Here is a 13,942-nt window from a genome sequence, read left to right on the forward strand (position 1 = left end):
TACTTAATGTCATCAGATATCCTACTTAGAAACATATCACACAAGAAATCCTGTCAGAGAAATTTCAGAAGAATGCCCCTGGAGAAACAGCATCAGCACTACAATCCAGAGTAGCTTGTTGGACCTCACGACTTTCAAAATTGGAAAGCAGCTTCCATTCAACTGCCAGAAATTAGAGGTTGTAACTTCTCTCTGCCATCATTTCTCAGCTAAAGGTCATAATTTTCACCTAGAAAAGTATTGTCTTTACAAACAGATGTTGCTAAATCCAATACAAAATATATAAAGTAAGTTGTCAGTCCAGAAATTTAGAAGCAGAGATCATTAAAGTAGGATGTCAAGTTTGCCTGATGTTACCCTACCATTTAATTTTTTGCACCACTCCAAGACTTGGCTCCTAATATGCCTCAGAACTGACCATAGCGACATGGTAGACCAACCAATAGGAGTTTGTCAGGTAGTTACAAGCCGACCAATAAAAGATCACCACGTGGCTGACCCAAAGGCGCACGAAGAGTCCTTCGAATTTCTAGCTCTCCCCTTAATTGGGGATAGTTTGACCATAATCGTGAATAGATTCCATAATTGTGCGGTGTGCGAGTGATCCATGTAGGTGAGATGCGCAAGCGTGATCTTCAGGCGAAACACGCGATCTTTAAGCAAAACACGTGATCTGTTCCTAAAAACAGCTAGTGCACCTGCTTGATTTGCTCGACGATAGGAGCCAGACCTCGCTTATATAACCCACACTTGGGGAACCCTCAGAAAATTTTTCTAAGTGATCTAGACTTCTCTAAGTGCTTCCTCAATCTCCTTATGTTGCCATTATGCTGCTCTCATAACACCTCCACTATTCCCTAAGTTAAGTTTGACTTAGACATCAAAGGATCTCCCACCAAACACTCTCTGACCAGTGAACTTCATTTATCTGTCATGTTTCAGATTAGATTCGACATCGGAGCCGCCATCCATGCATAACCTTTCTCCATCCACTTTGTCTAAGAGATGTATAGCAACCTTCAAGCCAGCCCCTTCGACCGAGACAACAGATAGGTCTATCTCTTCGGCGACATCATTAGCTCGACGCCTAGGTCGGCCCCAATTTTAGCGGTAATAGCTCCTATTCCTAACTTTTAAGGGTCCAAAGTGTGGGGAAAGCAACCAATGGAGTGGAGAAAGGAGTTATTTGAAATAATTAAAAAAATACTATGATATAACATAATAGTGAATGATTACTAGGAGCTCTAAAAGTGTTGGAGCAAATAAACTTTTAGAGGTAGGTAGGCTATCATCTTTTAGATCTGGGAGAATTCTAAAGCAAAGAGAAATATTTACATAGCACAACAGTGAACAGTGTAGTATCAAAATTTATTTGGCTGAAAGTATGGCGTTTTGACGTATGCCATTATATCCACCAATTGTCTGCAGTTCTACATTTTGCACACAAATGCCCACTGAACAAGCTCATTCTCCTCCCGAGCCATCAGAATAAATTAGAGAATGTTTGGCACGCGTCCAGACAAGCAATAAGGCCATAAAGTGCAGCCAAAGGTTTTATCTAGCAATTATGATAAAAATCCAGATATATAAGATATAGCCTTTTCTAGGCTCCTTAAAAAAAGATCTTGGATCTAGAATGGCTGAACCGATGAGAGACTTCAAAAGCAGGCCAACAAAACCTACAATAGCATATAGGCTGATGGTCTAATTTCAACAATACACAAACATTAAATAAAAACCATGGTGCTTATCAAATATATATTACTTCATGATGGACAGTTTCATGAGTATATAAAATTATACCAATTAATCTAGCCATCTAGGTCAGAGACCGGCCTATCTTGCCCTAAACAAATTTTTTTTTTATTTTTTTTTTGTCAAAGCATCACAATGAACGCGTCCGTTTTAAAGCAATTCCCTTGTCCATTCATAAGACACCCTACACATACCTATAAGATATTTTCCAATTAGTTCATCTTTTGCTTGAGTAGAGATTGGAGAAGAGTGCACCAAGTGAAAGTGAGAATGTAGTTGGATCCAGGCCAGGCAGGGGTGGCAGTTTTCCACCCGCTCTTGGTCGATATTTGGAGTAGTTGAGGGAGTGCACATGCTTTGTAGCCAAGCACACCTACTGTAAAACGAATAATGTGGTAAATTAGATCGCTTCCTATGTGGCGGAGTACTCAGAAGAGGTTTTGTGAACCACTTTATTAGCTCTCCCAATTACATTTTGTGATATTTTATTTTTTTGATCTTTCTTGATATATTCATACTTAATTTATATGATCTGTCCCTTATATATATATACACACACACCCAACCCCGTCCCAAACCTACCTATCAGACCGGTCCGGCACGCTATAATTTAAAGCGGTCGGGTCGCGGGTGGGCCGCAATATGTTCGCGATTCGGAGCTGCTGGCAGCGGCTACTTGTGCTGGAGACCCGAGGCTACGCCTCTTCCATGGCGGCCGCCGCTCCGAGAAGCCCTAGGGTTTCGGCCTTCTCGACGGGCTCCCCAAACCCTAGCCTCAAAAGGGTCGGCACCCACAACGGCAGCTTCCACTGCGACGAGGCTCTCGGCTGCTTCATGATCCGCCTCACCAACAAGTTCTCCGGCTCCGAGATAGTCCGAACCAGAGACCCCCAGGTACCAGTCTCTCCACCAGGTCGCCCTTTAACGGCGTTCTGTATAGCTATTCTTCTTGGAAGAAATGGTGTCGATTATGCGGTTCTGCTCTTTTTAGTTTCGTTTTTGTATCAGCTAGAAGGTACTGGGGTTTGTTTAGAAGTTGTTTGTTAAATTTACCCTGTGGATATAGTTAAAATAATATGATATAATAACATGTATAGAGCTGAATCAAAGGTCCGTCATTTATTTTGATACCATACTGTTTGAGTTGATGAGGATAACTATTTGTGACTTATTTCTGGTGCCATTACATATTGTTAAGCAATGACATTGCTTTCATGAGGTTGAAAAGTGATTGAAGTATACGAACTTTGACTTTACTCTTAGCCTCGATCTAGCGTTAGAAATGGTCGCTTTCTTATCCACGGAATGTCCTTGTTTGCCGAAACTAAACTGTTCTGCAATGGAAAAGAGTTGTTCAGTTTTCATCTCAGATTTGAGAAACATTAGATTCTCATCCCGGATTCTGGAGCATGTTAAAAGTGAAAAAGGAACTTGCTGAAGGAGGGAATGAAAACATGATGCAGGTTTAGATGGAATTTTCTTTCTTTTTTTTTTAAAGAAAAAGGTAGCTTAAGAACTTTAGAGAGAACATAGAAGCAAATGACGCATGTATAGAGATTTATTTCTCTTTTTTAACATTTTTGATGAGTCTGCAGAGAAGCTACCAAAAATGATTAACTATTTGCTCCAAATAGGCTGGTTCAATGCATTGTAAGGGCATTCTAAGTAAATCTATACAATGAGAGGATATCATTTATCGGGGGAGTGTGCGTTTTACCATTTAATGCCAGGTAACGAAAAGCTTTGAAATGGTATAGAGCGGATAATGCATATAAATTAGAAAGGAAATAACTCTTGTTTTGTTCATTAGATTATTTGATGAGTTCTTAAATATGGCAAGCTGCCAGTTTCTTGTATGCAGAATGATGTCTTTCAGTTAATAATGAACTAAACTCTACGATATGGCTGTATTGCTTCAAAAAAACTAATAAATTTGTTAGTTCTGAATTTTTATCTAATCATAAATGCATCAGTTATATCTCAATCTGTCATACGATATGATCCTATTGACTTAAATAACATCATTGGTCACAGTTCAAATGGATTTTGTGATATTCAGCCTAACTTTGTTTAACTGATCAAGAAGTTTTTCAATACACACAACTTTAAAGTTAATTTAGCTGGTCAAACTTCCATTTCCTGTATTTTCATTCTCCTAATATGGCTACTATGAGTTAGTATTGCCTGTTAAAATGGTTTGCAGGTACTGGATACACTAGATGCAGTGCTTGATGTTGGCGGCGTGTATGATCCTAGCCAAGATCGGTACGATCATCACCAAAAAGGATTTAATGAGGTTTTTGGGCATGGATTTCTCACCAAGCTTAGTAGTGCTGGTCTAGTCTATAAGGTAAGATAGTTCTCAACCTGGCACAAGGGACATAAGGTTAAGTCATTTTTGAGTGTATCTATGTTGTTTGCATGACACCTTCATGTTCGCCAGCAATAGCTCAATAAGACTGTACCTTGTTACCATGTTACTATTGATCATGGATTTGAAGCTATTACCATGTGTTCAAAGTCCTGGTATACTCATGATAATTCAAGAAAATGTTGTAAGTTTTAGTTGTGGATGTCATATGGATTCAATAGTTGGAGCATCAATATGGTTGCTATATGCTACCAGCCTTTAAAGAGGTTACTACATAGATTGATATTGAATCCAAACACAAATCTAGTGCTGTTGGAGGCATTTAAACTGGTTTCATACATGATAAGATTGCAGGATATGTAGCCAAACCTGGATTCGATTCGTTTATTGGGTTTGGATTTGGCTCCTTATGGGTACCAAATGCTTTTATGGCCAGATCCGGAATGCCTACCTATGATCGAGCTGAGATTTCTTGAAATGCATATAATGAGCAGCAACCTTGCCTAAGTACCTTGTCCTTGTGTTTTCCATGCAAGGTATCCTTTTGGTTAAGAGGATCCTTCTTTTGTCTTTCTCAGCCCAAATGTTTTAAAAGTGCTGTGAGAGGGTGAACTGTTGACTTTTGTCAGGATGAGTAGTTATTATGGATGTTCATTAATTCTTGCTTTCCTGAGTCGTCTGATATCAAACTAGCATGCTATAATCTAAATCATCTCTTGACTTAGAAAAAGATGAACCTTTTGGTTCCAGAATTATAACAACAAAATTTCTTATTCTCACCCCCTTTTGTCATCGCACAGTTTTCATTAAATGGTCTGATATTACTTGTAAGAATGCATAATTTGTTGCTGGGGAAAAGTTTCTCAAGAATGAATTTTGTTAGTGTTGCATGACTTCCATGTGAATGAAAAGCAAAAGCATACCTAGCCTAATAATTTCCATTTTATAGAAGAAATCTAAGAAATATAAGGAGAAAACGTGGGAATGGGAAGCAGCGGGAGTCTAAAAGGAAACTTATAAACTAATAAAGTACATGAGAACTAAAGATGGGAGACCTTGAGGATGACAAGATGAGACCTAAACTGTTTATATTACATAATCCACTAATTGACCTTATGTGATCATTGTTCAATGTTATCTTTTCCTCGTTTACCTTGCCTCATACTAAGTCCTTCAATAGAAAACGGTGCATATGAGTGCATCCTGGATTGGCTACAATACTGACATTTCTTTAGAATTTTCCTTTTTTGTAGGTTTATATGTTCCTTTTTACAAAAAGACCTTTTTTTGCCTTTCTTCATTTCCCAAAATATTGAGATATAATCTGCCTGTCTTCTGTACTTAAAGATATCTGCATCTCCAAGTCATTTTAGAAAATGTAGGTTTTTACATTAGTATATGTACACATGGAAGGAAATAAGTCCTTTATGTTTGTTTATTGTGATATTAAGTCTTTTTCCAGATCCTTCTAGACTGCGGGTTTACTTTTTATTCTCATTTTGTAGCATTATGGTAAGGAGATAATTGCGAAGGAGCTTCAGCTTGATGAAGGACACCAAGATGTAGATCGTCTATATCTTGCTGTATATAAAAGCTTCATCGAGGTATTAAGCATGGATATGCATAAAACTTCATGCTGCCATAGTTCTTTCCACAGTGTTCATTTTGATTTAATTTGACCTGATATAGTATAACAAATAGTACTTGTACTTCTTTAGGTGTTGTGTATTTGGGCATGCATGTTTAATATGTGTGGAGGGGCATTATCACCGATTTTATCTTTATACCTTTGAAAGTAATAGAATCAAGGAGGGGTCTGTAAAGGCCTGCTTACCACAAGCCTCAAAGAATATGAGTAACAGTACTGACAAAAGAACCATCAGTTTCAATTCCAGTGTATTTCAATGCTGCAGCCTACAAAGGTGATAGGCATGCAGCAGAATCAAACACCACTAATCGTTTAATTCTGCTTTGGTGGGCATTTCAGCTTGTCTATAAAGTGTCGCCATACAATGGCTAAATGATTGAAGGTTCAGTCATCCAGAGGATCTTCCTACATGCTTAAAAATTCTTCAATCACTATTTGATCATATTCTTCCTCTCTTATGAGATTGCTTGGAAAAAATTGTATCTTGAGATACTCCTCGAAGTGTTTGCTAGAGATAGATTCAGCTTTGATTTTTCCTGGCATCAACTCCTAGAAGTGATTGCTAGAGATATATTTACCCAAGGAATGCCGAACCAACCCGAACCACCCGAATTGGTACGGCATCGGGGTGGTTCAGAGGTTCTATTCGGCAAAAGGGTCTGAACGAGGCTGAACTGGCCCGAATCGAGTGGAATTGCCCAGTTCCTGCTAAGTCCGGAGCGATTCAAGGCAGTTTAGGCCCCTTACCTTTTTTTTCCCATCTCTTTGCCCTTCTTTTCTTCCTCCCTCTTTTCTTTTCTTCTCCCTTCTTTTATTTCCTTCTTCTTCTTTTTTCCTTTGTTCCTTCATTTTTTTTCTTTTTCTTCTCCCTTCCTTTCTTTCCGTTTTCTTCTTCTTCCCTTGCTTTCTTTCTTTCCTTTTCTTCTTCTTTCCTTCATTTCTTTCTCTTTTCTTCTTCTTCTAATCTTTTTTCTTTTCTTTCTTACTGTTCTTCTTCTTGCTCCCTTCCTTTCTTCCATTTTTCTTCTTGTTCCCTTCCTTTCTTTCCTTTGCTTCTTCTTTCTCCCATTTCTTTCTTTTTCTTATTCTCTCCTCTCCTTCTTTCCTTTTTTTCATCTTTCCTTGCTTCTTTTTCTTCTTTTCCCACATATGCTATTTGAGTAACCTTTGTTTGAAGACTTCAAGCAGTTACAAATTATGATGATCTAGCATCATGTGCCCTGATCGATCTACAATGGTAGTACTACAACTTCGAGCATCTAATAATGTATCAGTAAATACAAAAACTACCAGACTTGAATGTTCTAAATTACTGCAAATATCCCACCATTCCTTTTTCTGAGAGTTTGATATATTAAAAGCTCTTGTTTATATGTATGGTGCTTGGTTTTAGGTCCAATGGTATTATTTTTGTTAATTCCATTGTAGTTCTTGAGGGTTGATGGTTGTAGCTTGAAAATGTTATTGAAAATGACTAAAGTACTTGATGACATATAAATCAAGTCTTACGATGTCTAATTTTTATTTTCATTTATTTTTATAGGAGACATCATGAGCAAATGATGTATGGGTCTTTGGAGACAATATCTAATGAAAAGCTTGGTTGATATTTATTTGCATGGTTGATCACGTGGTCTAAGAGTTAACAGAGTATAACTTTTGAGTTGTTCTTAGAAGCTTCTGATACTATCTATTTATAACTGTTGTTTGAATAGTATAGATATATAGCTCCATAAAGTGTTCCGTAGAATTTCTAATAACTACTAGTGCTATTTGAATTTCAAATTTTTAAGATGTCTAATTTGCTAATAGAAAATTTATTAGGTACTTTGAACATCCATAAAATCTTATTTGAGTACTTTGAATAATAACATCCTATTTTAAACATCCATAAACCTTAAAATAATCCTCAAAAACAAATAAACAGAGAAAAAAATCAAAAAGTGCTGTGTTGGTACCGAACTGGTACATATTCATGTATTGAGTGAGCACATTATTGTACCAGTTTGGTAATAGTCCGGTAGCCGGTACCGAAATCATGGACCTTGTTTACCTCTATGTTTCCTTGCAGCAACTAGTTTTTGTTAAAGGTTATGATCAGTTTCTTTTTTTCTCGCTTCTGATTTGCGACAGTAATCAATAAAACATCTTTTCTGTAGCTGAAATGAATGAAGAAATGTGCTTTATGTTTCTTTTTGTTGTTTCTCTCACAAACAGGACACCTACTATTCATCGGTTATTGTCATATTATGTATTTTTGACACTAAACTTACATTTAACGTTTTAGTTGATCATATACTAAGTTGATTAATAACTCGTGCTGATTACATGTAACAGGCAATTGATGCCATTGATAATGGGATAAATCAATACGAGTCGGATCAGCCTCCAAAATATGTGAACAACACACATTTATCGTCACGGGTTGGGCGGCTTAATTTGAATTGGATGGATCCTGACCAATCTTCAGAGAACGAGAATGCAGCTTTTCAGCAAGCTATGATGCTTGCTGGCAGTGAATTTTTAGAGGTTAAAAATTTCTTGTCTAGTTCTCGTATCCGCACCATCTTTTTTTTGCCAGGGTGCTGCTAAACTTTTAGATGTATTTTTTGACCAGAAGCAAACTCTTCCACATAACATTACATTTTTTTTAATGTGTTTGCCAGAGTGTTCGTTTTTATGCCAGATCATGGCTACCTGCACGATCAATTGTCATCGAGTGTCTAGAATCAAGACAAAATGTTGATCCAAGTGGAGAAATCATGGTTTTGAGTAAATTTTGCCCTGTAAGTACGTCCGATTATTTTATTTTAACTATTTAAGCATTTTTTCCATGAGTAATTGCCTTTTGCTCTATACTTGAAATATGTGCCTTTTTGTTAAGTGCATCTTATTTTCTTTTTGGGTTATGCCAATTTTTTAAGTTTGATTTGCCATGAGTGTGGTGTTCAGTCTGGTCTTTCCCATGTATGTGATTGTATATTCTGATTTTAAGATGTTGTGCAGTATTTTTAAATTATTATTATTTGTAATTCATATATATATATAGATTAGGCTACACTTGAGTAGATCTCGAGTCAGATTTGGTGAGATTTAGATTGGATGATGGGGTCTTACACCGATGATTCGAATATTCTGATTTTAGTATGTTTTGCAGCATTTTTAAACTAATATTATTTTTAATTCATATATACATACATACATATGTATGTATATATATGTGTATATATATGTATATGTGTATATATATATATATGTATGTATATATGTATGTATGTATGTATGTATGTATGTATGTATGTATGTATATGTATTTATGTGTGTGTGTGTATATATATATAGATATCTATATATATATGTATGTATATCTATGTATTATCTATCTATATATATATATATATATAGCGAGACTAGGCTACACTCGAGTGGATCTCCACTGAGATTTGGTTAAGTCTGGATTGCATGATGGGGGTCTTACACCGACGATTCAAACCCTCGGATGGGATCTACTACCTTTAGATTGCTTACATACCAAAAATTATGTGATTTGAGATGCCTAGCCTAGCGCCAAGTGGTCCAAAAATGGATATTCTAAATAATACTAAATTATATATATTTTTTGGTCAGTTGATGCATAGGTTAGGGGTCTCCAATTCATATAATTTTTGGCATGTAAGCAGTTTAAAGGTGATCATATCTAACGGCTCGGATCATCAATGTAAAACCCCTATTGTCTAATTTAGACCCGATCAGATGTGAGGGGATCTACTCAAGTGTAACCAAGTCCAGCACTCTTTCTCTCTCTTTCTATATATATATATATATATATATATATAACTTTTCTTATTTCAATATTGTGCTGTGTATGTGCTGGTAGTGACTTATAAATACATATTAATTGCAATACCAAAATATCATATATCTTTTCTAGTAGCAAGTGGGTTAATGAGATGGTGGTGATTTGCCAAGCCTAAATGAGCAAGATCTTTATAAATTGTTGACTAGAACCTCCATAGTTGTATTATTGCAACTTCAAACCTAAGAAAGCCACTCAACATCTTGGAAGCTAACACCTGAAGAATGTTCGAGGATAGGTTCTTCTGGGAGCTGTTTGGATATCTGGGTCTCTTTAAAATTTATGAATGGTCTAGAATGAAAAAGGTGTTTTACTTTTAATTTTTGTAATGCTAGTCAATATCGGCATTTTAAATGAAACAAAAGCAATAACACTTTTCTTTCGTTTGTTAATAGGATCATAAAAGATTCTGGAAAAAGTTTGTGAGACATAATTTTCGAAGAATTATATTGTTATGATTTTGTTAGCAAATGGAGCTATGGAAATATGATCAATGGTCAAGATCCATAGCCTGTGATTTGATTATCTTCATCCATATTTCTAGACCGTTCATCACCTCCTCTTAGGAATTGTAGTATAGCAGATCTTTGCATAGAACAGCTTCTTTGACCTTTCACCATGGTTATATTCAAAGATTTTAAAAGACTATAATATGCAGGAGACCAGTGTCTAGGGGAGGGCATTGAGTGCCTAGGAGGACCCCAGAGCTCAAGGTGATAGGAAAAAAGAAAATGAAGTAAGACATCGGCTACTGATCTCTCTCTCTCTCTCTCTTGTAACCTTGATTTTAACAATATGGGCAAACAGTGACTTTGGTTCCCATATCTGAGTGAAGGCAAAGCTACAAGATCTCTGATGTGCGATGAATTGTCACGTAATACCCACACGTAATGCTGACCAAGGATACGATGCCATGTTTCTTCTTGTCACAGAGTTGATGGAATCTGTTCATACCACGCTCGTTACTGCTAGCCGATGACCAGCTTGACCTAACTCTCATTTTAGATGGACCAAGTTAGAATGACAATGGGTTGGGCTGGAATCTTGGTTGATATCAACTGAAGTTGAGCCTAAGCTAATCTTCACTGTGCTAATTAGATCAGCTCTACCTGGCTAAAATATATTATATATGTATATTTTTGACAAATATGGTGGGAGAAATCCTACTGAAATTGGGTTGAGGATAGGACTCAAACCCAGGTCCTTGGTACCAACCCCCAATGATTTTTGCCTATGCACTGACTGACACCCTCGATGTATACTTAGTAAACTATATATTGCCCTTATTAATATTACCTTAGTCAGCAGTCACCCAAGAATCAGAAAACATAGGTTGAGGTTGTGCTGAGAGACGGCTTGGCTCGTGCTAAACAATCTTGGGCTAGGCTGGCCAGCCTTGCATTTCTTAGTCTTGTAAAGTTTTGAGGACAGGCTTAGGCTGGAGTATTGCAGGCAGTTCAGGTTTGGTTGAGCTCAGCCTCAGGTATCAAGACTATGGGCCGAGTCTGACGCAACTTCTAGTGGGCTCCTGCTTGATTTGCATATTTAGCACCACATTGTATCATTCAGACAAGAGATGATCAAGCGGATAAGGCCATATATAGTTTTTTTTTGGCAGTCAGGCCAACCATATATTCACAATGCTTAATTTAATTACAAGCGGGTCACCTTCAGAAAAACAAATTTTTAGATTAAGCCCCATCATTTTTATTGGCATTTTTATATGAATGATTATATGGTCCATTTAGAAATGTAGTGAGGTATGTAATTTTCGAGGGTTTTACTCTTACTGGTCTTTATTTTTGTGAAAATTAACCATGTTATTGAAGATTTTGTATGATCGTTTTTTCCCTTATCTGATTAGGATTTATAGAGTTAATTGACTAATATCTATATGCTAATTATCCAGAGAAGTTGATTCTTATTCAACTTAATCTTTCTTGTTGCAGTGGAAGCTTCATTTGTTCGAGCTTGAAGAGGAACTGAAAATTGATCCTCTCATCAAGTATGTTCTTTATCAGGTAAGTTCATTCGGCTGGAATATTTATTTATGTGACTTGGACCAGAAGAATTTATTAGTAGCATATAGTCATGCACATTGGACTATCTACTTGTCGAACAATTAGGTTAGTGAGAGATTATTTCCATTCATATTGGTGTGCATGAACAAAGTTCAATACAGTGTGATATTTTGAGCCTAAAGTCACTAATTTTAGAAGCTATTATTGTCTAATAGATAAATAGATCCGCATTATGCTGGACAGTTTGAGGCGGCAGTGCTCTATTGAAGTAAATCTTTTGATTTGTGTGACATGTATAGTCTAGACCGAGAAATCATTTTAGTTGTCAGTGCATTCAATAGAACCTGCACTCAGTACTTTTCATGCATCTCACACAGGAACAACATTCTTCCCTTCTACCAGAGGTTGGTTGATAACATTTTGAAATTCTACTTATTAGTGTAATCATTTTAGATTGGATTGGATTCCTCAATATACTTTTCCTTGTTGAATCAATGATATAGCACCTCAGGATACACTTTTAGTAGTTCATTCCCTCTAGCTACATGATTGTTATCTATGCCACCATGGTGTGACATCAAATCATCATTATGCTATTTAAGTGTGCTTAAGCTTTTCTTGACTTCTTATATTTGCAGGATGATCGGGGCAAAAATTGGCGAGTGCAAGCAGTGGCAATATCTCCCGATAAATTTGAAAGCCGAATGCCTCTTCCATTGCCTTGGAGGGGTTTGAGAGATGATGAACTTTCAAAGGAATCCGGTATTCCTGGTTGCGTTTTCGTTCATATGAGCGGATTCATAGGTGGAAATCAAACATATGAAGGAGCCTTGGCTATGGCAAGAGCTGCCCTCAAGTATTGATTTCAGCAACTAACTGAAAATAAATGTTGTACTCGAGTTTTAATCAGGAGTCACTATATGAATGGTTGTGTTTCCCCTCCCTTAATTTTGCATTCAGGCAAGCATTTTTGTCTATCACACAAGCATATCCTGCACCTTGTACACAAAGGCAGCTGAGCTGGTGTTTCCTGACGATTCCAGTGGTACTTTTTACTGAAGTTTATAAAATGGCCTTATTTAAGCAGCAGCAGCAACAATCCAGGAAGTTCATAAAATGGCGTCCGAGCGAACCCTTGTCCTTCACTTCAGGAAGGGCCCGAGATTTAGCTCAAAGATTCCTATGGAGGAAAGAGGCAAAGAAAAAGGAACACTACTTATCTGAACCCACCCCAAGCCTCCAGAGCAGCCACTACTTGCCCTGGTGCTACAAGCACCAAATCTCCCATTCTACCCTTTTGCCCCCTTGCCGGTGATGAATTTATGGAAGTTAAAAAAGTCTTGCATACCATTTTTTTTTCAGTACATATTAGACTAGAATGAAGCATCTTAGAGTGACAACATTTTTTTCCCTGAATGTATTGCGAGACAGTTCGTTTTGAGGCTATAAGCATTTTTTTTTTCTGCGAAGGCCTCTTTCATCACCTTGGAGCCGTTTGAGAGATCACGAGCTTTCAAATAAATCTGGTAATCCTGGTTGTATCTTCCTTCGCATTAGTGGATACCTCGTTGAAATCAAACATGATGGAGCCTTGGCGATGGCAAGAGCTGCTCTCGGATCCTGATCTCAGTCGGTAACTGAGTTGAAGATTTTGTTCCCCAGTTTGAGCAAAGTTAGGATCTGAAAAGATGTTAGCAGTCTCCCCCCTCTTTTTTTTTTTTTTTTAATGTAAAAAAGACAGCTCCCGGAAATGCCATCATTTCAGTTGTCACAAGAGCATATAACATCATTTGTAGCCTAGAAATGCCATCTTGAAGTAGTTGTGGGATGTGAATATATTGTGAATAAATCGAGTAGTATGTTATAAATAATAATACGAAGAATAATCCAGTAAAGAGTAAAAATAGATATACTTTTGAAAAATCTACAAGTTCGAAGAATATTATTACCAGGGACCATTGCCAGATTTCCTTGCATTGTTGTACGTGTCAGCAATGCGAGCAATTGTATTTATTGCCCTCCGCGTTAACGTAGGAAAAAAACCAAGAGAATGACTGAAGGCAAGTCCTTTTGCAGTCCTCCTGATACGATCCGAGAGGGGTGGGGACTGGTCGTGGGCCCAAGAAACCTGAGCCGGCTGGTTTTCGCTTGGACCCGAACAAAAAGCGCATGGCTGCAAACCCTATGCCGATTTCATAGCGAACTGTTTGCCTGATAATGATGCTGCCCACTAATGATCATGATTAGTCATTTTCTATTTTGTTGCGTAGATCCCATGTTAAGTATGAAGC

The 13,942-nt window shown here is 37.2% G+C and overlaps 1 protein-coding gene across 1 annotated transcript; it reads left to right on the forward strand.

The window, feature by feature from the left end:
• Nucleotides 1-2,335: 2,335 nt before the first annotated feature.
• Nucleotides 2,336-12,737, forward strand: LOC103717379 (MYG1 protein C694.04c). Its single transcript, XM_039121636.1, has 7 exons — nt 2,336-2,649; nt 3,959-4,105; nt 5,632-5,730; nt 8,112-8,303; nt 8,441-8,560; nt 11,580-11,651; nt 12,290-12,737. The coding sequence occupies exons 1-7, from the start codon at nt 2,398-2,400 to the stop codon at nt 12,512-12,514; spliced, it is 1,107 nt and encodes a 368-aa protein (XP_038977564.1). The 5' UTR covers nt 2,336-2,397; the 3' UTR covers nt 12,515-12,737.
• The last annotated feature ends 1,205 nt before the right edge of the window (nt 12,738-13,942 follow it).

The sequence above is a fragment of the Phoenix dactylifera genome, chromosome 2 (assembly GCF_009389715.1).
Source record: "Phoenix dactylifera cultivar Barhee BC4 chromosome 2, palm_55x_up_171113_PBpolish2nd_filt_p, whole genome shotgun sequence".
NCBI lineage: Eukaryota > Viridiplantae > Streptophyta > Magnoliopsida > Arecales > Arecaceae > Phoenix > Phoenix dactylifera.